This window comes from Atheta coriaria, unplaced genomic scaffold, assembly GCF_025399875.1.
Source record: "Atheta coriaria isolate IRGN ID8LTWV9N9 unplaced genomic scaffold, Caltech_Dcor_3.1 hic_scaffold_2_pilon, whole genome shotgun sequence".
NCBI classification, from domain to species: domain Eukaryota; kingdom Metazoa; phylum Arthropoda; class Insecta; order Coleoptera; family Staphylinidae; genus Dalotia; species Dalotia coriaria.
In genome coordinates, this window is record NW_027045444.1 from 4,774,627 (window position 1) to 4,798,047 (window position 23,421).

A 23,421-nucleotide genomic window follows, 5' to 3' on the forward strand; every position below is an offset into this window, starting at 1 on the left:
CCCAAGAAGCACACGCGTCCTTGAACAATATATCCAACGGTGTTTGTGCATCGTCTTTAGCCAATTATATTGCGATTTTGTAAACGTTGCGGCGGGCTAACGTGCTAAATCCGCTGTTTATTATTGGAGGGACAGGTAAGCATCGCAGCCTGAACACGCTCTTTACGACCCCACAACTCCCGAGCTGTCTCACGCAATACGCAGTGAGCAACGAAATCAACAAGTGTCCCGAGTCACGTCGTAAATACGTCTAATTTTCGCATTTCCCGTGCACGTAAACTTCACAGAAAGTTTGGACGAGATAAACAATTAATCAATTTACGACAGTGAACTAGTCGCAGGTAGTATTCGATGAAGTAGGGCGTACAGCGCCGACGAGAATGCCAGCCAAAGGATTGTTCCTACCAGCATAACAAACAATCATTGAAAACTACAAATAAATCGTTGATTAACGCATACAGACGCCCCAATATGCAGTAGGACAACGCCTGTAATCTGGGGACACAAACATTCCATTAAAACGTGAGTTTTAGCTTCAAAATCTCCTCAAAAACTTAAAAAAACTTGAATGTGGTACAAGTCATAATAAAATCCACCATTTTTCTTTATTGTAAGCATTGTATTTGTTTAAGATGGTATATTAATGCTACTTGCTATGTAATTTTAGATTCCACTGATAAAACGGATTAATGCTTGCAAATATTAACCACAAGGCAGGAAACACAAGTAAACAACAAAATGTCCAGACAAGACAGATCAAAATCAGGCAGTAGTAATTTTGTGAGTATTCCACTAAAATCTACCAGCATAGTTGGATAGTTAGTCAGAGAGGAATTTGCAATTGTTAAATCCATATTCGCACTGATAACGCGTCCGTTACAAGCTATATTTATTACTTAGATAAGATTATTGCCATGTTTCATTTTTGTAGGCAACCCAACCCACAGCCAACAATCAATGTTTAGTAGGAGACTTGAAAATTACACGATTTTAAACACTATTTGCACAAGAATGCATATTAAATGATCAAATCTAATCATTTACAATCAGAAAACTTGCCCCCAATTTAATTTGCGTTGAATAAGAGTCAAAGTCATTAGGAAAACATTAACAATTCATGAATTAAATGTTTATTATGTTTATTGCAGCAGTAAAGTTAATCGCGCGTCTATTTTTTACGCCCGTGTAGTTTATTATTATTTACAGACGCCGCGTTTGTGTAATTGGGTCAAAATCATACTTTTACTCGGCTTTTTCCATGCGCGTGGGAGGCCCGTTAAAAAATGAACTTGTTTGTCGCGCATTGCATCTTTTGGACAACAATGACAGTGCGGGCCAGTCGGCAATAAAGAAAAGTGAGAGTTCAGAAAACAAAATCACACATTAAGTCGCGGGTCAGTCATGTGCGCGTGCGCGCACCGATGTCGTTAAACGCGCTAACATTAACGACGACTTCGAACTTTAACTTTATTTATTTGCATTTGCGCGCGCTCAGCGGAAGCTACCAGTGTAAAATCTCGTCTATTTGTGATACTATGTTAGAAATTTTCTAAAAGCTAGTTATTTATTGTACGAAAATGTATAACTACGTAAGTAAGCCTTTGCTGTATTTTTTCGATGGAATTTGTTGAAAATTGTCAAGGCTAACCACATTTTTAACACATTTCTCAGCTGCTATTAGAAATTGATGTTAATAATTGTGCAGATAGTGAGTAATTCTATGGCATTCGCCGTTTTTTGATTAAAGTGCATGCGAATTGATAATTACCACAACGAACTTGTGCCGGCCGTTACCCACGCGCCATTACTCGGCGAGATGAGAGATGTGTTTTATTTCGTAGATGACGTAATTATGTAAACATCTGCATCTTCTACATCTATATCTCTGTTTAGACATCTGATTAGTTTATATTTTGTATTTTCTCCTGCAAATTACTGTCAACTGATTGTGATTTGCTTTGCAGTTTGAAAAATGGATGACTGGAGGCAAGAAGAAACCACCTGGGCGACCAGGAAGTCAAATCGGGCGTCCTTTAAGCGAAACGGATTTTGGCTACGGCGATGTGGAGGCGGCGCCCGCCACCGACAGTTACCAGCAAGCCATCGAGCAAATGACAGATAAGGAACTTATGCGTACCTTTGACAAATTACTTGATGATATGAACTTGACCGATGCAATGCGGCAGCCATTACGAGATAAGCCGGCTGATCAAAAAGCAGATGCTTATTATGCACCACAGTGTTAAGCAGGACGCACGCAGCAAGTTTGATAAACCCCAACAATATATTGATTATTTTAAGCACTTTCTTAGTGACAGACAGAATCTGAGCGCGACCAAGTTAGGCAATTGCGTGGAGAGTTTGCGCATCGCACTTACGAACAACACTCTTACCTGGGTGAATGATTTCGGGGAGACAGGGATGCACACGCTTTTTGAAATTTTACAATATTGTACAACAACGTAAGCAAAATATTAAGTATATTATACAATGTGTAATATTTCTGTTTGTGTTTTTTAGTAATCACGAGCCAAAATACGAACGCATTCAAATCGAGTGCTTAAAATGTCTAATAAAGTACATAAACAATACAGAGGGTTTAAGAAGCTTCCTACAAAACAGCCAGGGCCAACAACATGTCACAAAATGCATTGATTACAAAAAACCGCAAGTATCAATTGTAGCACTTCAAATCATGGCCGCTTTGTGTTGCCTCCGCGATGAAAAATACATCGGATCCGAAACAGCCCTTCTTGCTGTCACCGAAGTGGCTGATTCGCGAGGACAGGAACGCTTTACAATAATCACCGACTGCATAAACCGTACAAAAAACGAAGACCTCTGGTCCAACGCATTGAAGTTTATCAACGCTTTACTTTCACTCACCGATGATTTTGAACTTCGAATTCACCTACGGAATGAAATCGTGCGCAATGGATTGTTTGAAATGTTGGAGACACTGAGCAGGAGCACACAGCATAATGTCCGCACACAATATAAACATTTCACTAACTTTAAGGAGGAAGACGCTGAAGAGTTGAATCATCGATTTAACGATGTCCGTATTGAAATGGACGACGTGAGTGACTTGTTTGAGTTGATAAAGAACCTCACACTTAACACGACTGCCGAAACGTACCTTCTTAGCATATTCCAGCATTTTTTGTTTATACGGGATGATTTAGCGGTGCGGAATTCGTACTTTAAGTTGATTGAAGAAGTTATTTCTCAGATTGTATTGCAAAAGAACGGCTTAGATCCGGATTTTTCGCGTAGACATTTGAATATTGATGTGCAGAACTTGGTTGATGAGATTAAGGAGAATACGCATGTCTCGGAGGTGTCGGAGGGTAGATATTTAGAGATGCAGAGGCAATTAGAAGAAGCATTGGCTGCAAAGGAGGAAGCTCTTGCCAAGATGGCAATCATGGAAGGTAGAGCTAGTGGTTCTGGAGATGGAAAAAGTACACTACCTCCACCTCCACCTGGATTATCAGGGATGCTAAGTGCTGGTGCAGGAGGACCACCACCACCTCCTATTCCTGGTGCAGTGGGAGGAGGACCTCCGCCACCTCCGATGATGCCTGGAATGGGTGGGCCTCCTCCGCCACCTATGCCAGGAATGAGTGGAGGACCACCTCCACCGCCTATGCCTGGTATGGGTGCTCCACCTCCACCACCACCTCCGATGATGGGCGGTGGACCACCACCACCGCCGTTTGGTGCAGCGCCTATTGGATTGCCTGGAATGGCAGGACCCCAATTACCGGCTGGTCTTAAACCCAAGAAAAAGTGGGACACGAATGGTCCATTGAAGAAGGCCAATTGGAAAACAATTATTCCGCATAAACTAACGGAGAAATCATTCTGGTTTAGAGTAAAAGAAGAAGACCTTGCAAGTACTGATATTCTTGATGGTCTGGCTCAAAGGTTCACATCGAAACCACTGCCGAAGAAGTTTGATGATGTTGATAAGTATGTATTGTCTGTTACTATGTTTTAATACTAATATTTTCTTTAAAATGATTTTAGAATGGCAAATGTTGGCACAATGAAGAAAACGAAGGCGCTCAAGGTCCTCGATGGTAAAACAGCGCAAAACATCAGCATCCTCCTCAGCGGGTCCCTAAAACACATGGCTTATGAAGACATCAAGACCTGTCTCCTTCGCTGCGACGAGAGCGTGCTAAGTGAAAACGTTCTCGAACAATTAATTCAATATCTCCCACCTCCTGATCAACTACAGCAGTTTAAACAATACAACGACAAATACGATGAATTGACAGAAGCGGAACAGTTTTGCGTGAAAATGGCGGAGATAAAGCGCCTCTTACCCAGATTAAAATCGCTTAGTTTCCGACAGAATTACACCGAAATGGTCGGTGATATTAAACCGGAAATAGTTGCAGCGACAGCGGCGTGTCAAGAAGTAAAGAAAAGCAAGAAATTCGCTAGAATTTTAGAGCTTATTTTACTCCTGGGTAATTACATGAATACTGGATCGAGAAATGCGCAAGCTTTTGGGTTTGAAATTAGTTTCCTAACGAAGTTATCCGGAACAAAAGACATCGAGAACAAGCAGACACTTTTGCATTATATTGTAGAGACGGTGGAGAAGAAGTTTCCGGATGTGTTGCATTTTATGGATGAGATGCCACATATTGATAGGTAAATATTGTTTAATACTGTTTTAAACGTAATGTTGAAATTGTTGTAATTTTAGTGCTAGTCGTGTGTCCTTTGACACCATACAAAAATCTCTCAGCCAAATGGACAAAGAAATCAAGAACCTCGAAAACGACCTCAAGAACAACCGAGTACCGCAGTGCGACGACGACAAATTCTGTGAAGTCATGGATAAATTCGCGCGTGAAGCACGTGAACAATGCGCGGTAATGCAAAACATGTTCAAAAAGATGGAAAACTTGTACGGAGAACTAGCTGAATTCTACGTCTTTGACAAGAACAAGTATGCCCTTGAAGAGTTCTTCACCGATTTAAAAACATTTAAAGATTCATTCCTGGAAGCCAAGAGAGATAACGATAAAGAGCGCGAGATTGCAGAGAAGAATCAACGCGCGAAAGAGGCGCGCAGGAAAGCAGACGCCGAGAAACAAGAACGCGAGGCGAGAAAGAAAGCGCTCATTGACATGAATCCATCGGAGACCCAAGAAGGTGTGATGGACAGTCTGCTGGAAGCTTTAGCAAGTGGTACCGCATTCAGCAGAGAACAGAGAAGACAACGAGCACCCAGACTGGCAGGCGCAGATCGTAGAGCTCAATTAATACGATCTAGGTCAAGATCCAATGTCTTACAAGGAGCTGGTAGGGATTTGCGTGAAATTGTCGCGTCGTGATGGATTGGAAAATTGATTAATTGCGCATACTGTCATTCTGACAACGAATTTTGTACATTTCCGATACCGAGACATAACTCTAGGTGCTTTTTGTTACACTTGTACATATTAAATGATCTATATATTGATATTCATGTGAACACCCTGTACGCCATTCCTGTATCAATCGCGTAAACCATTGCCAAAAAGTTGGGATGTTTGAACGAGGCAGCTGGCGATTTCGTAATGTGTTGTCACTTGGCACAAGTTCGGATGCTTCAGTGCGATGTTTGCGTTTATTATTACGCAGTCAGCGCAAAGCAAGCAAAGAGAACTACAGAAAAACAAATCAAGGTACGCGTATAATCTAATTATCCAACATGGGTAAAGGCAAGGGTGGTGGTGGTGGTGGTGGTGGAGGTGCCGGTGGTGCACAGAAAGAAGATGTAAGTTGCAATATTTAAATATCTATAATATTAATATGTAATTATTATAGAAAAAGGGCGGTGCGAAAGGCGGCGGAGACAAAAAAGGCGATCAGAAGGCTGCTGCCGCCGCTGGGGGCGCTAAAGGCGGCAAGAAAGGTGGAAAGAAATGACAGCCGCCATTTAATCACTCATCGCATTTTGTTCTGTTGGCAAATATACATATAATATTATATTTATAAATGGGTATCAAAAATAATAATATAAAGTCTGTGATTGAATCAACTACATTGGTGCAAATAATCATTAATTCTTAGAGTATTGGTTTGCTGAGTGGTTACAAGGCATCTAGAGTGACAAATTACACGCGGGCCGCAAAGAAGAGCGAGAGTATTAATGGTAACCATAGAGAGGCTGAGACAGAACGGGCAGCGGTACCTGTCGCATCACAAATTTTCGCAACTTCACTACCTTTATTAGGTAGGTATTTACACAATGTACCGACGAAATTTGTCTGTGCTTCTTGACTTTCGTCCTTGCCGTTGAAGGTGATGGTCGGTACTGACGTCAGTGGCGGTTTAAGCTCGTCGGTTTTGAAACCGTAGCTCGCCAAGTATTTTTGTCCTGTAAATTGAAACATTTAATCATAATTATATGCAGGATAAAGCAAGGAATTACCCTCGACATGTTTAGCACAATTTTCCACCATGGCGGCATTCACACCCTCCGTTTTAAGCACGCATTTTGTGATCGGGAAAACGTTTGGCGTTTGCGAGCGATCCACGTCTGCCATTAGACAGTTAATAAAGTCAAGCGCTCGCCGATTTGCCGGTTCTTCTTTGCCATCAGCGACGATTTTCAGCCCACACGCGTGTATTTTATTCCCATGGCATTCGTCTTCGCCATGATGACAAGAAAAGTTATAACCACGGATCTGCTTGTCGTAGATATTACTTGACTTGCCGTATGGTATCAGCCACAAGTTTACTTCATCAGCTAATGTGCCATTGTATCCGGTGAGGGCTGGATACAATTGGGTGTTGATAAACCTCCGCGAATCTGGGCACAGTGATTCGTAATACACGGTGACATTCACCTGTAAATCCAGTAAATACACGTTATAGGTAGTACACGAAGTGTATAACTTTCAAATAGTGTGGCGCCATCTGCCATTTACACTTATACTAAAAGATAATTCATGGGCGTGATCCAGTATAGTTTCCTTCGTTTTCGCAAGCTTGGATCAATATCAGTGGCTGGTAAACTATTCTACTTTCTTGTTCTTATCTTGCTTACCCTTGTATCAGCAGATATTTCTAGCAACACACACAACCCTACAATCACCCAGATTGATAACCTTATCATTTTATACTAATACTTTCACTAGTTATAACGATCTTTCCAGAAGACCAAGAATGTCAACAACTTCACCAACCACACCAATCAAATAATGGGAAAGCTTATTCTCTCATGACTCACACTTTGACTGCCCACACTGGGTGATTCTTAACTTAAATATGGCGCTGGGTTTAAAATAGTTTTTATTATAAATACTTTTGAGAGTAACAAAATGTGGTAAAAACGTGAGAAATATGACGAATTTGTTAATTTTGAACATGCGTTGCTTACCACTTCCTGTGATTGGGAAATTTTCGCGATTTTGTGATCCGCTATTAAATTCCCCCAAAAATTACCTTTTACCTTCTGACTCCTCTCTTCGTCGTACAAATTGTCAATGGCAATGGCTGGAAAGTCAGTAATAGGTGGTTTGATACTTTCTGTTCGCGTTCCGCAATTAGCCAAATAATTATCTTCACATTTACTCAAATTTGTTGGTTTAGAATCTTTAAATAAGTCGCATATTTGCCTAAAAGTGGCAAAAGTAACGTCTCTCCCGGCATTACGTTGTAGAACACAGGCATGTTCGCGAATTGCAGCACAATCTCCATCATCACACTCAAACTCATACTGTTTCTTAACTCGGTTGTACTGCTGTCGGGCGTTTCCAAATGGAACCAGCTCGAGATGCATTTTATCAAAATAGTTATCATCCATTAAACAAACGATTTCATTGAAGAACTTTGATGATGCGTCATTTGTGTCGTAGAAAATTGTCACGAACGGCTGAAAGGCAGGTTATATAACATTGTTTTGGTTTAGTTTATGGATAAATACCTTCTGATCTGATGTTAGAAGAGATTCGAGTGGATAAAATATGATTAAAAGGGTCCCAAACAACGTAAATTTCATTTTCACTGTTCATCTTATCAGTCATATGATGACACCATTTATTACCTTTAGCGATAATAGAAAGCAAGCGCGCCAAATTTTAAAATTATCGAAAATATATATTATGAGTCATTGGAACTGTCCAATAACATTCACGCGTCATATTTCTTGGTAGTGATTAAACGATTATTATTATGCTTACTTCTTCCCCCCTTCACAGTCGACTTTGTGCTTGAACTTTGCTGTGATCTACAACTTATTATCTTTGCGCGGTGGTGGCGGTAGTTAAGCCAGTTAGTGGAGTTAGCGCTCGGCTATAAGTGGTGGTCACTCGCTTCGGACTTGAGTCAATCACTCACATCTCGCCGAGCATCAATAAACTTCCTAATAAGGAAATGCGTACCATGTTAATCTTTGTGATAGTGCTGCTAGGGGTTGTGCAGAATGGAAAAGGGCACAGTTATAGCCTAGGGGCATGTCCAGTCGTCGAACCACAGCATGATTTTTCCATGAATAGAGTAAGTTTTGTATATTATCAACATTTAATTCACTTGTGGTCTTCTTTGTAATGTAATCAAAGTTGTATATTATTCAATTAACGTCATCGCGTCGTGCGCAATAATGTGGTGTATACAATTGCTGTATTGTTGGTTGCAGCTCTTGGGCGTATGGTATGCTGTTCAAAAAACTTCAACGGGTAGCAGTTGTATCACGTATAACTTTACACGATTGACCGAGCCATACACCTACGAATTAGAACAAGTCAGTCAACACTTTGCTCTTGGTTTAACACCGTTAAAACATGAATATCACTACACTGGAAAACTGTCCGTACCTGATGAAGCGATCCCGGCAAGGATGAAAGTGCGTTTTCCACTGAGTGTTGCCGGAAGTGCGATGTACACAGTCTTCATGACTGACTATGATAATTATGCAGCTGTGTTTACCTGCCAGAAACTCGCATTTGCCCATCGTCAATCGGTGACGATTTTATCCAGAGAGAGGACTTTGGATAAAATGTTTTTAGACAAGGTATAATCAAATAAATTAATTGTTTAAAAGTTTATTATTTATGTTTATGTTTAATAATTAGATTCGTAATCGTCTGACGACCTACAATGTGGATCCATTTGATTTATCCATCATTAATCAGCGTGATTGTCCACGGTATAATGGCTCAGGAGTGAATATTAACATAGATCAAGATACCTTCTCGCCGCAGTCGGTCGGTAATGTAGTGCGCAAGGCAGGAGAAAAGATTGGGGATGGCGTCGAGTATGTTGCCGGTGGTGTTCGTAAGATATATCATAAATACAGCGATGATGACGAGTCCGATGAGGCTGGACATGTGTCCGCAGACAAGATCAAACCAGCAAGGGGTCGCTATGTTACCCCTGATCCACAATCAGAGTGGTTGCCATGAGAACAAAACGCAGAGAGAGATGATATCACAGCGTAGAATTTAAGTTTGATTTAAATAAACATAAAATAGAAGAAATGAGTGTTGCCTATTTGAAATAGTTTCCACACATGATCAAAGGTGGCGCATTGTGTATGAAACTTGTTAAATCGCTCTTTATTATTTCCTTCTCTCACTCTCGGGCACTTTGTTCGCACGCTGAGCGAGCGCGCTTGAGTTCCGAGTTCTACCTGAGGCGCGGGCTGGCGGCGGCGTTTCGTTCGCCGCGGATCGTAGGATATTTTTAGTAGTCGGACAGCGGGCGTTTGAGTCGCATGTGTTGACGTGTTCCGTTTCTACGTGAGCGGAGAGCGCATCGACCGCGACGAGCCAAGTGACGGCGAGAGTATATTCCGCAACGAACACGCGAGGATTATCCGTGAGCGTGTCAAAGCGAAACATTTCGTGTTCGGTGCAGGATACTCCACATTCTATTAACTTTAACTATTGTGACGAGTCCAGAATTGGAAGACTGAAGCAGACGCCGCAGAGAAAATGTCGAGCAAACGGCAATCGTCTAGGCAGCTGGTGAGTTATTGAAAAAATCGCTGATTATGAAAAGATTGGAAAATTCTTTATCAGATAAAAATATAAAATAAATATATTTCTTACAGTAAAGATTCGTAAATGCAACTAAAAGTGCTAAAAGTGACATTCTCAATTTTGACTATTTTCTTCAATCGCGAATATCTCACGTAAACTAAAAGAGATAAATAGATCTGATCGCAACGTCTTAATCTACACGGACCAATCTCTATCAGATAGGATAGTTAAAAGGAAATCCTGAGAGAGATGAAATTTTAAGTCTTAAGAGAAAAAATTGCCAAGGGGTGCTTGATACTTTTTCGGCTTGATTTTCAAAAATTCATATCTCATAAAGTAAAAGAAGATAACCGCAAAGAAATCGCTGATTATGAAAGATTGGAAAAGTGCTATCAGGTAAAAATATAAAATAAATATATTTCTCCCACAGTAAAAGGTTGGAAAATGCAACTAAAAGTGCTAAAAGTGACATTTCTCAATTTTGACTATTTTCTTCAATCACGGAATATCTCGTAAAAGAGACCATAGAATCTGATCGCAGCGTCTTAATCTACGGACCAATCTCTATCCAGATGGGATAGTTAAAAAGGGAAATCTAGAGAAATAAAATTTTACATCTTAAGAAAAAAAAATTACCAAGGAGTGTGATACTTTTTCGACGATTTTCAAATTAATGCTCTCTTAAACTAAAGCGGTATATGAAAGAAATCGCTGATTATGAAAGACTAGAAAATTCTCTATCAGATAAATATATAAAATAAATATATTTCTTGCAGTAAAAGTTCAAAAAACGCGAGTAAAAGTGCTAAAAAGTGACATTTCTCTATTTTTGACTATTTTCTTCAAATGTAAATATCTCGTAAACTAAAAGAGATAGGTACATAGGATCTGATCGCAGCGACTATTCTATTCTATCCCTATATGATAAGCTAGCTAAATTGTTAATTTAAAATAATAATGAATACGGAAAAATGGGCAAATGCTTATACGCATCATGATTCTATCTCGTGAAATTTAAATAAATATTACATTTTTGTACACAAATGCAATAACTCTAACCTATAGGTATGAGGCGTGATGTTCAAATTTAAAGCTGCGTTTTACAAGTTTGTTTCCAATATTAAATCATAAATCGTATCGTATAAGCGCTTTTCTTGCAACAATTAAATACAACTAGATAGAGAATTTAATTCTGCATATTTAAACTAAGATGCGGCAATGATCGACGGTAGGGGATCGCAACAACGGCACGCGGGTATCTTACGCGTAGCATCTCAGCTCATCGAAGGCGATAAACAAAAGTTGTTTATACACAAACGCAGATAACAGCATTGTATTCAACAGCAAATACCATTCTCGTGCCGAATGACCACGTTTACGGACAAATATAAAAATACGCAATACAAGTCTATTATATTAAAATTTCAAATTTAAACGGCAAGGTACTAGGTAGTACTAGGTACTAGGTAGGTACTAATATAAAAGATGAAAAATTTCACTTACCAATGTATCGAACTCTATAAATCGACGGCAAGTAGATACTCAAATAGACAAGAAACAAAACATTAATTAAACCATCTAAACCATTTAGTGTTGAAATATTAGGATATTAGGACATTTACCATATAGCCCGTTAGTCAAATACTCTGCTGATGGCAAAATAGTTTCCACATGTCCAAAATTAACTACAATATTATTTAGAATCGCACAACATGGCCGGTCGACGTCCGACGGCAACCGATCACAAAATAACTCGAAAAATATTCTAATCTCGCAACATCTACAATTTCACAAGATTCACACGCTAGAAATATCTAGCAGAATACCGAACACGTCTATTAACACTCAATTCAATCAAATAAAACGCGATCTACCGAATTTACAAAACGAAACACGAATACCCATTTAAATATTATTACTTATCGCACGAAGTAAGAGTGGCGTGCCGGCATCACAACAACTGCGCGCCGACCTTCACTAACAGGAATAATTCTTAGTCGAAACATACATGGTTGCGCCATCTGAGGATTCTTTATAGTACCGCAAAAACGTACAAAGTGTCTCAAAAACAATGACGTGCATATGAGGCAGTGAGCGATTGCCTATGTGTCAGTGAGTGGTCACGCGCTTAAACGACCGTGTCGGTGTGTCACACGTACGCGCAACTGGGCATGCATCACCCTATCTAAACGAAGTGACTGGCATGAAACTGGCTGCAATCCGCGGATAGTGCATGCCGTACTGCCGAGCGAGCAACAGTTTATGATAAGAAAGTAAGAGAGGCGCAAAGCAGGCGCGTCGACGGCTCGCAACATGGTGCCCGAACTAAACTAAGATGCGGCAACGTGCGGCGTGAGGGGAGGGCAACAACAACACACGAGAATACGATAAGAAAATATAAATTGTGTTCAAAACAAACTCACATCGAATGCCTAAGTTTATTTTACTATTTTTAGTTCATTCATGAGCCATCTATGAATGATGCATATGATAGTCTCGCAATTTAGATTATTAAATGCAACAAAAATTTAAAATTGTTGATATGAATGTAATTTGAATTTATTATTGCGAAAATTGAGCTAAGGTTGCGGTTCTTTCATAAACTAAAAGCAAAGAGGAAAACGGATACCAGACTTTTCAATCTACGGAAAATTCTCTATTAGATAAGCTAGTTAAATTAGTAATCTAAGAGATGAAATTTTAATTCATAAGAAAAAATTGACATATCTTCCAAACTAACAAAGCTATAAATCAGCAAATTGTGGATTATGAAAGATTAGAAAATTCTCTATTACATAACGCAAGAAAGTCGTGAAAATTGTTGGTGCCTACCTTCAATTCGACTCCAGGAGTAGGTACTCCCCCGCTGTCCCTCTCATCGCGGATGGATGGATCCCATTCGCGCACTCGGTTTACTCCCGCACTTTCGGTTACTATTCGCGACGCGCACTCGAAGTATTACGTTACACCTCTTCAGGTTGTTCACGCCGCAACGAATGCGTTATTTCTTTTCATGCAGATACACTTAATGACCGCGCAACGTGCAACGCCCGACCCGAGTTCACATCTGACCTGACTGAAAAATAAGCAGAAAGACTAATCAATGTTTGTACAAATTCAAACGCAAGATCAACTTAGTAAACAAATATCGTAAAGAAGAAAGGTCGTTTTCATATCACAGTACGCAGGTTGTAGATGCATGTATGTACGTGATTGTAAAACAGAACATACAAATGCAGTAATGCCATGAAAACTGAGAGTTAATACTAAATACCCTAAATTATTAATACACTTACCTTTTAGATCTGCACTTAAATAAACCTGACAATAGTCATGCAATTTGTCGTCTCCTGTTCCAATGACTACGATCGTGGACTGCGGTAAACAAACAAACGTGGCAATACGCTGTGCGGAGGACGAACAATCAGCATTACGCCCCTCTAACACGGCTCAATCCCCTCGGTAGGGGTGTTCAACGCACCCTTCAACTATAAGGGTAGGAACGACTACAGCCAATCGGGTGAATCTTTGCCAATGTCTCCTTTGCTCCTGCTTGCTCCTGCCTTTTGGTCGTGTTGTTCTTATAATTACTGCATCGTTTCAAGGAAATACACCATCATATAGGCACCTATAAAAAACATACATAAATTAGTATTACAACCAAATAGTCCAAATTCGTTTGAAATTCTCATTGCATTAGAGAAATTGTGATTAATGTGAATACAGTAAGCCATAAACTAGTTCGGTATTAGGACAATTTGCAAAAGACGCAAACACCAGAGCGTCGCTTTGTGAACATCCGCCATTTTTCTGCTACCAACACCACAAAGATTTCAAAAATACGCAAGCATCCGCAGAGAAGGCAAAAATATAGTATAATTCTCTCACCGTTCGTTGTTTTCCCCGTCGATTTAGATCCATCTCAGGCCAGTCTCATTGATTTTACCCCGGGATTCACTTTGATTTCGACGAAGCACTGAGACCGCTTGTAATCTGCACAAAAAACAGAAGTACAGTTGCGCAGTTTTCCGACGCTAGGACGCGGCGCATGAGCACGTAACGCCTCGCTCGCCGGGGTGATTTACGTACCATAGATAAGTACTTTTCCGGACGTTAGATTCTAATACTCCGGGAAAACAATTTAGCTACCTCGTTGAAATAACTGTATGACCTGCTGAACAATGGCACAACTGACACACGCAAGCATTTTTCGTGTGCGTGAAAAATTGCAACTTCTTGTACCGCTAGCGCCCCCTGGCACTTGATATAAAACTACTCTTGCAAACTAAAACTACAGTAGCGCCATCTATCAAACAAGTACTCATACAAAATGCGCGCTGTAATTTAATTTGTGAACAAGTTTATTACACCGCCACTAGAGCACCATACTTATATCACAATCTTAAGAATTCTCCCCGACAAGATATTAATATGAAAACAAACGATTTAATAACAAATAATTTCCAATGATCGTCCAAAACAATTACTCACTATAAATTATTGCAATAAACAGTAGACTGTAAGTGAATGCAGCAAACGAGAGTCAATTTATGCCATCATGCGTAACTCTTGAAAGAAATGTTTTAAAGACTCTTGAAATACTTTTGTACAACACCTTGTTGCTGAACCTACAGCCATACAGAAACCACCCACAAGCCCTGAAAGTCACCGCAGGCAAACAAAATGCCTGTTAAATAAAACGAAACAAAGCCAGCCCCAGCTGCTCCGCCGCATGATCAACCTCCAAGCACCAAGCATTTAGTAAACTTTCAGTTGGTGCTTGTCATCAAACCCAGCCGAATGTCCAGCATTGCGCACAATAAAACTAGCACCATCGTAATGCATCCTGCGTTCACCTCGACGCACAAACAAGTGGCGAGTTTGGCCCATTGATCCAGTACAATGCAAAAACGGAGAACTAATACGCGCGGATCCATTCGATGGCGATGTATGCAGCGAAAACTTATTCGAATTACGACCCAATCTAAAAAGAACTCATTTTCAATCCTTTACCTATAGATTTAATGCATTAACGATAAATATACCTGACTAATCCATCTGTAGTTTGCGACACACGCACATTATTAATCAACCAATTACTGGTGCCATCATCAGACACCCAATACGTTGAGTTCTGCAGAAGATTCACCGCCTCGTTGATCAAATTCTGCCCGACTGTGTTCTCATTATACGGACTCTCCGAGCAAAACACCGAAATGGAGAAGTCAACGTTGAGATCACTGAATGTGTCAGTGGTGGTGCGTGTTCCTGCCGAGTCCACCAGATAAACAAGCGCACATTGGTCGCTGGTGAAGCTCACACCCTTGTACCACATCTTGGCGTACTTGTTGTTACCATGCGGATCATGTGCGAGGATCTCCACGCGTGAACCATACTGGTACACCCTGCCATTCGGGTGCATCAGAGCTGCAGTACTGCCGGAAGCACTCAGTGCAATCACAATCCCACTACGTGGGTTGATGATGCGCACGGCGCGATCTAGGGAGATATCCACACGCACACGATCGTGTAAGCGTAGAGTGATCACGCCCAGAGGACTCACGCAGATGGGGGATGAATCTTCATGGTAGATTTCATGCTGTGGAGATATTTATATTGAAATTATTAGGTTTATACTATGTATAAAGATTATGTGTTTTGTGTACGTTGTAATCATCGATAAAGATGTTCTTGTTGGAGAGGCTCTTGGACAGCCAGGGTACGACCGCCTCGTAGCTTTTGGAGTCCCGCAGGCTGCCGGAGTTGTCGCTGTTGTGCGACTTGCTCGTGTAGACGCTGCGGCTACGCGGACGCGGGCGGTCACGATCCTTGCGATTGTACAATATATTTGTTTGACTATCGACAAACGAAACTGCAAAATATAAATGATAAGAAACTCGAAATTCTGTATTTAAAATTATTTTTACCCTTGCGATAGAAAACCTTTTCGCGTGGCTTTTCCATAATGCACTTTATATTTAATGTCAAACAATTTGTCTTGATTGAAAATAAATAAACGTCGGCGTGTTGTCTACAATATTTTTGTGTCGAAAAAATCTAGAGATCCCAAATAGATAATTTGAAAGTCTTGATAACTGTTAGACCAACACACGTGTAGAATTATGTTACAATTTAAGTTCGGGTATTAAATCACTTGCAACACGCCACGACTAACAAAATTGATTTGAATGGATGCTGTTTGAACTGATATATGAACGATTTGTCGATACAAAATGTAGAGCGGCTGTTTGTTTTAAACGTTGCTGTGGGAAAGCCGTTTCCTTTGTTTTTCGTATTTACACAGCAAACTTTAGAAAAATATTCGAATATACGAGCTGACACGAAGTCGCACTTCGGGTATGATCGTAAAAGTAGGGGAGTCACGATCGCAAACGTAGGGGAATCACGTGGTAGCGTTACCAACCTAAAATTTAAAATGTAATAAAAATGTCCCTACGATATAAATGGCACGACTGAACATAAAAAGCAATAATAAAAATTAAATAACTTATTATTTAATGTTTATTATCACAATTAAACCCTGTAGGCACACGTAATATGTTATTATATGTAGATTTCATACCCTCTTGTAGAAAACCAACAATATTTTCGTACGCCTTGTGCCAATCACAATCATTTTTCTCATTTATGTTCCTAAAACCAACCGAAAAACACAAAATAAACTAATATTAACACTCTTTAAATATTACCTATGCAAGTATTTAGCGTAAATATACAGCTTCTCAATTCTTCGCTGCATAGCCATTTGCTTGAAATATTTTCCGAGCATATCCACGTCGACTTTCAAGGGCTTTGAATGAGATTGAAACCAATTTGCAAACATGTTCATAAAATCCTCATGAGAGAGCGAATCAAAACCAGTAGCAGTAATATTCTGAGCCTTTGCTTTTGTTTGCCTAGTCTTTTTTGTTATTTCTTCACTATCGGGCTTTTTATTATCAGCTGCAGTTGAAATAGTTGTAGCAGAAGTTCCTGGAGTTTGACTCGATTTAAACTCATCACAAACTTGATTTTGCAACTGTAAATTGTATTCTTTCATAATCTCTAAACGAATATCCTCTGGCAACTCTTGCAAGACACTCATATCTAAACTCGCGCTATTCTGATAGCTATTATTAACTAGTTTACCGCTTTGCGGTCGATCTTTTTGCGTAGACTTGAAAAACGTCGATAAATTCTTTGAACTGGCACCTGACGCAATAATACTTTTATTTTTCGATGGTCTACCTCTACCTTTAACGTTAACTTTTGAAGTGACTTTAGCTTCCAGTTCACTTTTTACAGCTTTATCAGTGTCTACTGGCTTCGGATTAGTTGTAGCTGTGTTGCTAAGAAAGTTTTTGAGTAACACATTCATTTTTTGACCTTTTTCAAGCTTGGATAATTGAATTCCAAGCCCTCGGAGCTCATCAAAGGGCACAGCGAGTTTCTCAAGCAGATTTCTACTCTCCTTGATGATAATTTTACAATCATCAGTTGTTGTTTGCAGTGAGGTACTCTTGGACATGCTGTCACATACGCCATGCCCAAGATACTTGGCGGTTTCCTAAATAATAACAAAATGAATCACAAAAATACAAAATAAACAATAATAAAAACATTATAATTACAGTTGGCGCATCCGCTGCTCGAACCATCAACTTCAACGTGACACATTTCGCCTTCATTCCTGTCTCGATCAACCTGGACGTAACTTCTTCAGCCAACCTCTCCAAAAACTCAACATTTTCTTTCATATTTTGAAAACGTATTCCATAATTGACTTCAGCAGACACTGATTTTCTTTCGTGCTCATACTGCAGAGGTTTCTTATCAATCCCCGCAGCTTGATCATAAATAGTCTCACCGAGTTTCATCCCAATTTCTTTCTGTAAAGTCTGCAGACTGAATGACTGCACATCTCCGCACGTCTGCAACCCTAAATTACTCATCTTGGCCAGAGTAGCCCTTCCTACACCTGGCAACTCAGCCAGAGGCATATCATGGAAATATCCTATCACTTCAGAGGGTGTAAGATAATATTGTCCGTCTGGTTTAGCGCGTTTTGTTGCAAGACGCGCCTGGAGACGATTGGAACCAAATCCAGTTGAACATGGACAGCCTGTACGCTGTTTTATTACTGAACGTATATGTTCAGCAAATAATTCCACGGTGGTGTGGTTAAGTAGATCTGTGATGTTTACATACATTTCATCACAACTTACAGCCTCGATGTTCAAAGTATATTCGGAGATTGTCGTGTATAAAATCTTGGAAACTTCTTTGTAATCCTAAAAATACCATTTAAATAATATTTAATTGTTAAATGTAAACAAATTAAGTTTCATGCTTACATCAAAGTCGTATGGAATCGCACGTAATTCTGGACATAATTTGAGTGCTTGTCCCATAAACATTCCGTTTTTTACGCCTTGTTTACGCGCCTCGTAGCTGCAGCTAGCAATTTCCGATAGAGAGCTGTTGTCGTCGATGTCCTGCAGGCGAAATTCCGCTCCCTCAGGTAGTCTTTCCTTATACATAGCTATTTCTGCGCTTCTATCCACATGTGCTCTTCCTTGGCCTGTTTTTGAATGTGTTACAGCAACTGGTTGGCCTCTCAACTCCGGCCGATTGCGTATTCCAACAGAAACAAAGAAACAATCCATATCAATGTGCATTATTACTTCTACATCTGTTTTTGTATCAAGTGATGAAGATAAATCATCATCAGTGTCGAATTTCTCATTGGAAATGAATTTATTGTTGTTTTTTAATGTTTGAAGTAATAATACACCAGGAAATTGATGATTTTTACCCATTTGTGACCGTAAATCATTGACGAATTGTTTGAATTCTGCTCCAAGAGTTGCTATCAAGTGTAACCGGGAGTTGCCGTAGAATTCGGAGAGGAAAGAAGGATGTGATGCTGTTTTGGAGCTGCTGAGAGTGTTGTCAACTCTTTCAAAGCTGATTTTAGGCTGTGTTCTACTTTGATTTGTGTATAATAAATACTGGGTGTAGTCTAGGACACGTCCTAGTGTTATACTGTCTTCTATCCAGCCTGGTTTCACAATTGGAAGAGGTCCTAGTTTGTTAATCTAAAAAACAAACCAATTAATGCTGTGAACTATCATTAAGGAATAAATAAAGATAAAATAAATATTACTTTAACATTAGGAAGATTACTAGCAATGATGTGAGTTGTAGAAGGCATCTGGTAGACATGATATACTCCTCCATGTAATCCCATTAAGGTTTTCAGTTCTTCAGCTGATGGTTTGGTGAAACCATTGACATAAATGGAGACTCCTTTGAATATTGTTGAATGTCGCTCGACTGCAGCTTGCTCACGAACTTGTTTGATGAGTTTAGCCTTCTTGGCTTCCATATAACCACCCTAAACATTATGTTTTTGTTAGTTTAAGATTGAAACATGCAATGGTAGTGTGGAAATTGAGAAAAATCAGAGTTTTTATCTTACAAACTGCGCGAAGCCATTGTCGTCATCTTCTTCTAGTTGTTTATACCATCCTTTATGCATTTTTATACTAGGGAGAATATAATTGTTAATAAATAATCAAATAAATAGTTAAAAAGGCGGTTTAAAACTTTAAAAATAAAAACAAGTAATAAAATCACAGGTTAGGTTACTAAATTAAGGGGAAGTGCACTATGGATCAGAAAGTCACTAGATGGAGGGGAGTCACGACCCGAACTTACGCGAAGTTTAAACATTCGGGAATAATCGTTCGCGCGTAAATTTGATATTTAAAATTCAAAAAGTTGAAAACTTCAAATTAAAAAAATAATTAAAACTAATAAAGAACCTAAATTAAATTCATTTCTACTAAAAAGAAGTATGAAATTAACTTGAATTTACAATAAACAAATGCGCACGTATGTATTTGTTTGTTTATTTGTTGATAAACACAAATATTTTCCTTGTTCACGTCGAAAATTGTAATTGTTTGCTTTTGTTTTGGGAAACAAATGGGAAAAACCGGCGGAAAAATGAGTTCCATCACGAGTGTGTTTATTACCGCTCGGGTTTCTCTTATTCTGCGGTTGATGCTCGATATTGGTTGGCGGTTTTACTGTTCTGCACGAATTTCCAAGCGAATCCACCTAGTGTACACGCAAAAACACCCACAACTCTTAAAAATCCCACAACATAGACTTATTTACCCTAGAATATAGCATAAAATATTGTTTGGTATTACCATATGCGAATATGTAGAGAAGTGTATGCGTGTATGCGGCTGGAGATGAATTTCTCTCAGGTTTTCCCCAACACTCGGTCTGGTTGGTCGGATGAGTCGAGTGGGGCGGCAGTGAATGTGTGTGTGGGGCGGCGGCGGCGACCCTCGTGTTATGCATTTAAATAGCCTCATTAATCCTATATCAGCCACCACCTGCGAACCTCTTTTCCACTCGGAATTTATTATATAGCCGGGGCTCCGCATTGCTCCACATTCGCCACCAGAAAAAGAAAAGGAACACACAATGCCATAAAAAGACAAGCACCCGCGCGAAGCACCAATCAAACTACACGAGAAGTCAAAACATTTTGAGGCCATCACAAAAACAACTGGTTTCTGCTTGTTGGAAGAGACCCGCAAGAGTTGGTCTTCTGTTTGGTTGTTGCTCGGCAGCACAACGCAGCAGCGATCGTGCATTGCGACGCCCCGATAATTACACACGCTGGAAATCTTGAAATCTTTGCTTCTTCGCTTCTTCAAGTCACGCGCGCGATCCTTAACCCCAACGCGCGATTGTTTAGGCTGTAATATAATCAAAGTCACATTCTATATCGATTGCGATTACGACCATCTGTTACTGTTTATTTCTGGCGTGGTCCCGGTGGGATTGTAGTAGCACCCTGCGAGTCTGTTCAATTTTTATCTCTTGCGGATAAAATGGACGCTGCAGACTCCTACAAAGACCAAAAATCTATCCACAATTTAATTCTCTATCACTAGGAGTTTACAGAATAAAAATATTTTCATTTTTGATTGAGTTACAGGCATTTTTTCAAAATATTGCAAGATTTTTGTAGAAATTTTAAACGTCAACTTTAAACAATGATAACTTTGGTAATTTCCAACAAAAATCAACAAATTATACCTCAAAATATCCCAAATTTACTCCACTAAGGGTGAAGAATAAAGTGGCAGTTAATGTGGAACAGCGACCAGTGAAGCACAAGCAATTTCGGCATAACACGCGTCTAATGTCACGTGCATCACTTCATCTCGCGCTGCGTGACGAAAACACCACTGCGATATATAAAATATTTATGCCTAACTGGTGCCCGGAATGCAATCAACATTCCTCATGAATCATCAATTTCTTAACGTCAATGAAAAATATTTGCTCGCACTTGTACGACACTTGTCCTAGGGGTTGCTCCCAGCATGATATCCTCTTGGGGTGCGAGTTGTTTGGTATGTAAGTTGATTAGTCGCCGAAATTAGCGGCTGGAAATCACGGAATCGTGGTCATACACCCCCAAGTGTCACCAGAGGGTTGGAGAATTAAATGCGGCATAAAACAAAGCGTTGGGAATAAAAATAAAAATAGATTATTCCTCAATTTGGTGAAGGTTGGTGATGTCGGTGATGTATCTCTGTCGACACACATATGTTGAGCTCTCAGCATGCGCCCCTTGCGCACATTGTACGGGACACAATAGGGTCGGCGCGCATTATGTATGATATGCGGTCGACTCCTCACCCCCTGGGTGTCTTCGTGAACTCGATGGTCATCGACCATGCGTGCAACAGCAGCGAGTACGCGCGTGTAAACACCAAACACCCTTCACGTGCGCGCGGGGGATGAGACGCAGCCACCTTTTCATTACAACCGGGAGGTCTCGCGGGTGCGATTCGCATAATGTTGTTTCTCCGCGAAGAAATTTCGAAATTTTTTGGTCAAGTGTAATGCGAATGGTACTAGACTAGATGTTTTGATTCATGTATGATCATGCGGAACATTACTATTGTGGGGTACGGAAGGCACAGCCACCCTTCTGTCGCTTTTTTGTACGCCGCTGGTTAAAATGTTTCTAAAATATGAACATGTGAGGCAAGTACAACAGGGAATTAGGGACCACAATGCGAGTGGAAACCCGGCCAGATCGGAGTCACCCTCAAGGGTTAAAGATAAAACACACACGGGGCGCACAACGAGAAGAAAAAAACGGCCTGGTGACCGTAAACCAGTGCAGTTTAACGCTGTTTAAACTGCTGGGGTAGGAAAAAAATTATTTAAATATTATTGTGATTAGAAGTTTTTCTCTCGATTGTGTCGATATTGTACGGGTGGCATGCATGTAGATCCCGAATATCGGGAAAAGCGTTTTTCGCGTCGCCGGTGCCGCCCCCCGTGTGCTACCGCCGCCTCCCTGCACCGCGGCGCGCACAAACGCGGCCCCCGCACACCCGCGCGCCTTCTCTCGCGCTCGCAATGTCGGTTGGCATGATGTTGAAGTCGTTTCGTGCGTTGTTCGTTCGATTCGTTCGCTCCCATTTCGTTCCGTGCGCGCCGCTGCCGGTGCCGGTGCCGGCGAAACGGCCTCGTTGACGGTTCTATCTCCGCGGCCACCTAGCGTCGGTTTGCCTCGACAGCGGCAATGCCTAAAGGCTCCCACATACCGTCAACGCATAGAAATTTACTCTAAAGCGGACACATTTAAGGAAAATTGCTAATATTTTCAAAATGATAAGATTTTTTGAAATTATTTAAAAAGCAGATGATTATGTATTATTTGTTTATTTATGATGGAAATTAAAAAAGTTATCGTTGTTTGAAGTTGATGTTATATTTTGTCATAAAAATCTTGCAATATTTTTGAAAATTGCTTGTAACTCTCTTAAAAATTAAAATATTTTTATTCCGTAAACATGTGTTGATAGATAATTAAATTATGTATCAAATAAGTTTTTAAAAATAATTCTATCATCAAAACTCAAAAAATTATGACAATTGCAAAATCAGAATTGAAAAAAGTGACTCAATAATTTTGCAATGCATTGAAAATTATAAATTTACTAAAATTCTAAACTACCCCCAGTAAATTTCTAAATAAAACCTAAAAATATATTAAATTCCTTATGCAATCCCGTCTAGTTGATTCATTTTGCCCGATTAACACCCGAGTAATCCAGCTCTGAAATAGCCACAAATTTCTCTCGCTTCTAAACCACTAGCAGGCGTACACGGCGACCTTTAGGCTGTGCGTTTGTGGCGTGGAGTGTACAATGATTGGATCCGGTTTTTCATCGTGAGTGTAGAAAATAGACATCGGGCGCGCGGCCCGTTAATCTGCGTTTCCCTGGCAACCGGGGATAGCTATCAACAATACACCGCGCGCACACCGACGACGCTCATCATCGTCGTCGACGTCGTCGCCGTCGTCGTCGGCGCGCTC

The 23,421-nt window shown here is 40.2% G+C and overlaps 5 protein-coding genes across 6 annotated transcripts; 2 read left to right on the forward strand and 3 right to left on the reverse strand.

Annotated features, from left to right (window-relative positions):
• Positions 1-14: 14 nt before the first annotated feature.
• On the forward strand, positions 15-6,046 carry dia (diaphanous related formin 1). The gene is given in 8 exon segments (XM_065312980.1): positions 15-522; positions 668-780; positions 1,965-2,209; positions 2,211-2,462; positions 2,521-3,975; positions 4,033-4,668; positions 4,724-5,782; positions 5,833-6,046. Coding segments are annotated over 6 exon segments (3,264 nt in total). The 5' UTR covers positions 15-522; positions 668-738; the 3' UTR covers positions 5,358-5,782; positions 5,833-6,046.
• On the reverse strand, positions 5,944-8,175 carry LOC135799831 (GILT-like protein 1). The gene is made up of 4 exons (XM_065313051.1): positions 7,937-8,175; positions 7,058-7,885; positions 6,440-6,857; positions 5,944-6,385 (listed from the first exon to the last, which is right to left on the reverse strand). The coding sequence occupies exons 2-4, from the start codon at positions 7,124-7,126 to the stop codon at positions 6,123-6,125; spliced, it is 750 nt and encodes a 249-aa protein (XP_065169123.1). The 5' UTR covers positions 7,127-7,885; positions 7,937-8,175; the 3' UTR covers positions 5,944-6,122.
• Positions 8,176-8,265: 90 nt separating this feature from the next.
• Positions 8,266-9,488, forward strand: LOC135799823 (apolipoprotein D-like). Its single transcript, XM_065313039.1, has 3 exons — positions 8,266-8,508; positions 8,648-9,022; positions 9,084-9,488. Exons 1-3 carry the CDS (start codon positions 8,386-8,388, stop codon positions 9,411-9,413), a joined length of 828 nt encoding a protein of 275 aa, XP_065169111.1. The 5' UTR covers positions 8,266-8,385; the 3' UTR covers positions 9,414-9,488.
• A 4,847-nt stretch (positions 9,489-14,335) lies between these two features.
• fest (wurstfest) lies at positions 14,336-16,228 on the reverse strand. Its single transcript, XM_065313018.1, has 4 exons — positions 15,920-16,228; positions 15,659-15,864; positions 15,038-15,591; positions 14,336-14,976 (listed from the first exon to the last, which is right to left on the reverse strand). The coding sequence occupies exons 1-4, from the start codon at positions 15,954-15,956 to the stop codon at positions 14,751-14,753; spliced, it is 1,023 nt and encodes a 340-aa protein (XP_065169090.1). The 5' UTR covers positions 15,957-16,228; the 3' UTR covers positions 14,336-14,750.
• Positions 16,229-16,284: 56 nt separating this feature from the next.
• On the reverse strand, positions 16,285-19,634 carry Rev1 (Rev1 DNA directed polymerase). 2 transcript variants are annotated; one of them, XM_065312996.1, is made up of 7 exons: positions 19,474-19,634; positions 19,159-19,389; positions 18,347-19,090; positions 17,624-18,283; positions 16,703-17,559; positions 16,576-16,646; positions 16,285-16,416 (listed from the first exon to the last, which is right to left on the reverse strand). In XM_065312996.1, exons 1-7 carry the CDS (start codon positions 19,531-19,533, stop codon positions 16,409-16,411), a joined length of 2,631 nt encoding a protein of 876 aa, XP_065169068.1. In that variant the 5' UTR covers positions 19,534-19,634; the 3' UTR covers positions 16,285-16,408. The 2 variants fall into 2 exon arrangements, with proteins under 2 accessions (XP_065169068.1, XP_065169062.1); XM_065312990.1 differs by lacking the exon at positions 16,285-16,416 and having other exon boundaries at positions 16,497-16,646.
• Positions 19,635-23,421: the final 3,787 nt, after the last annotated feature.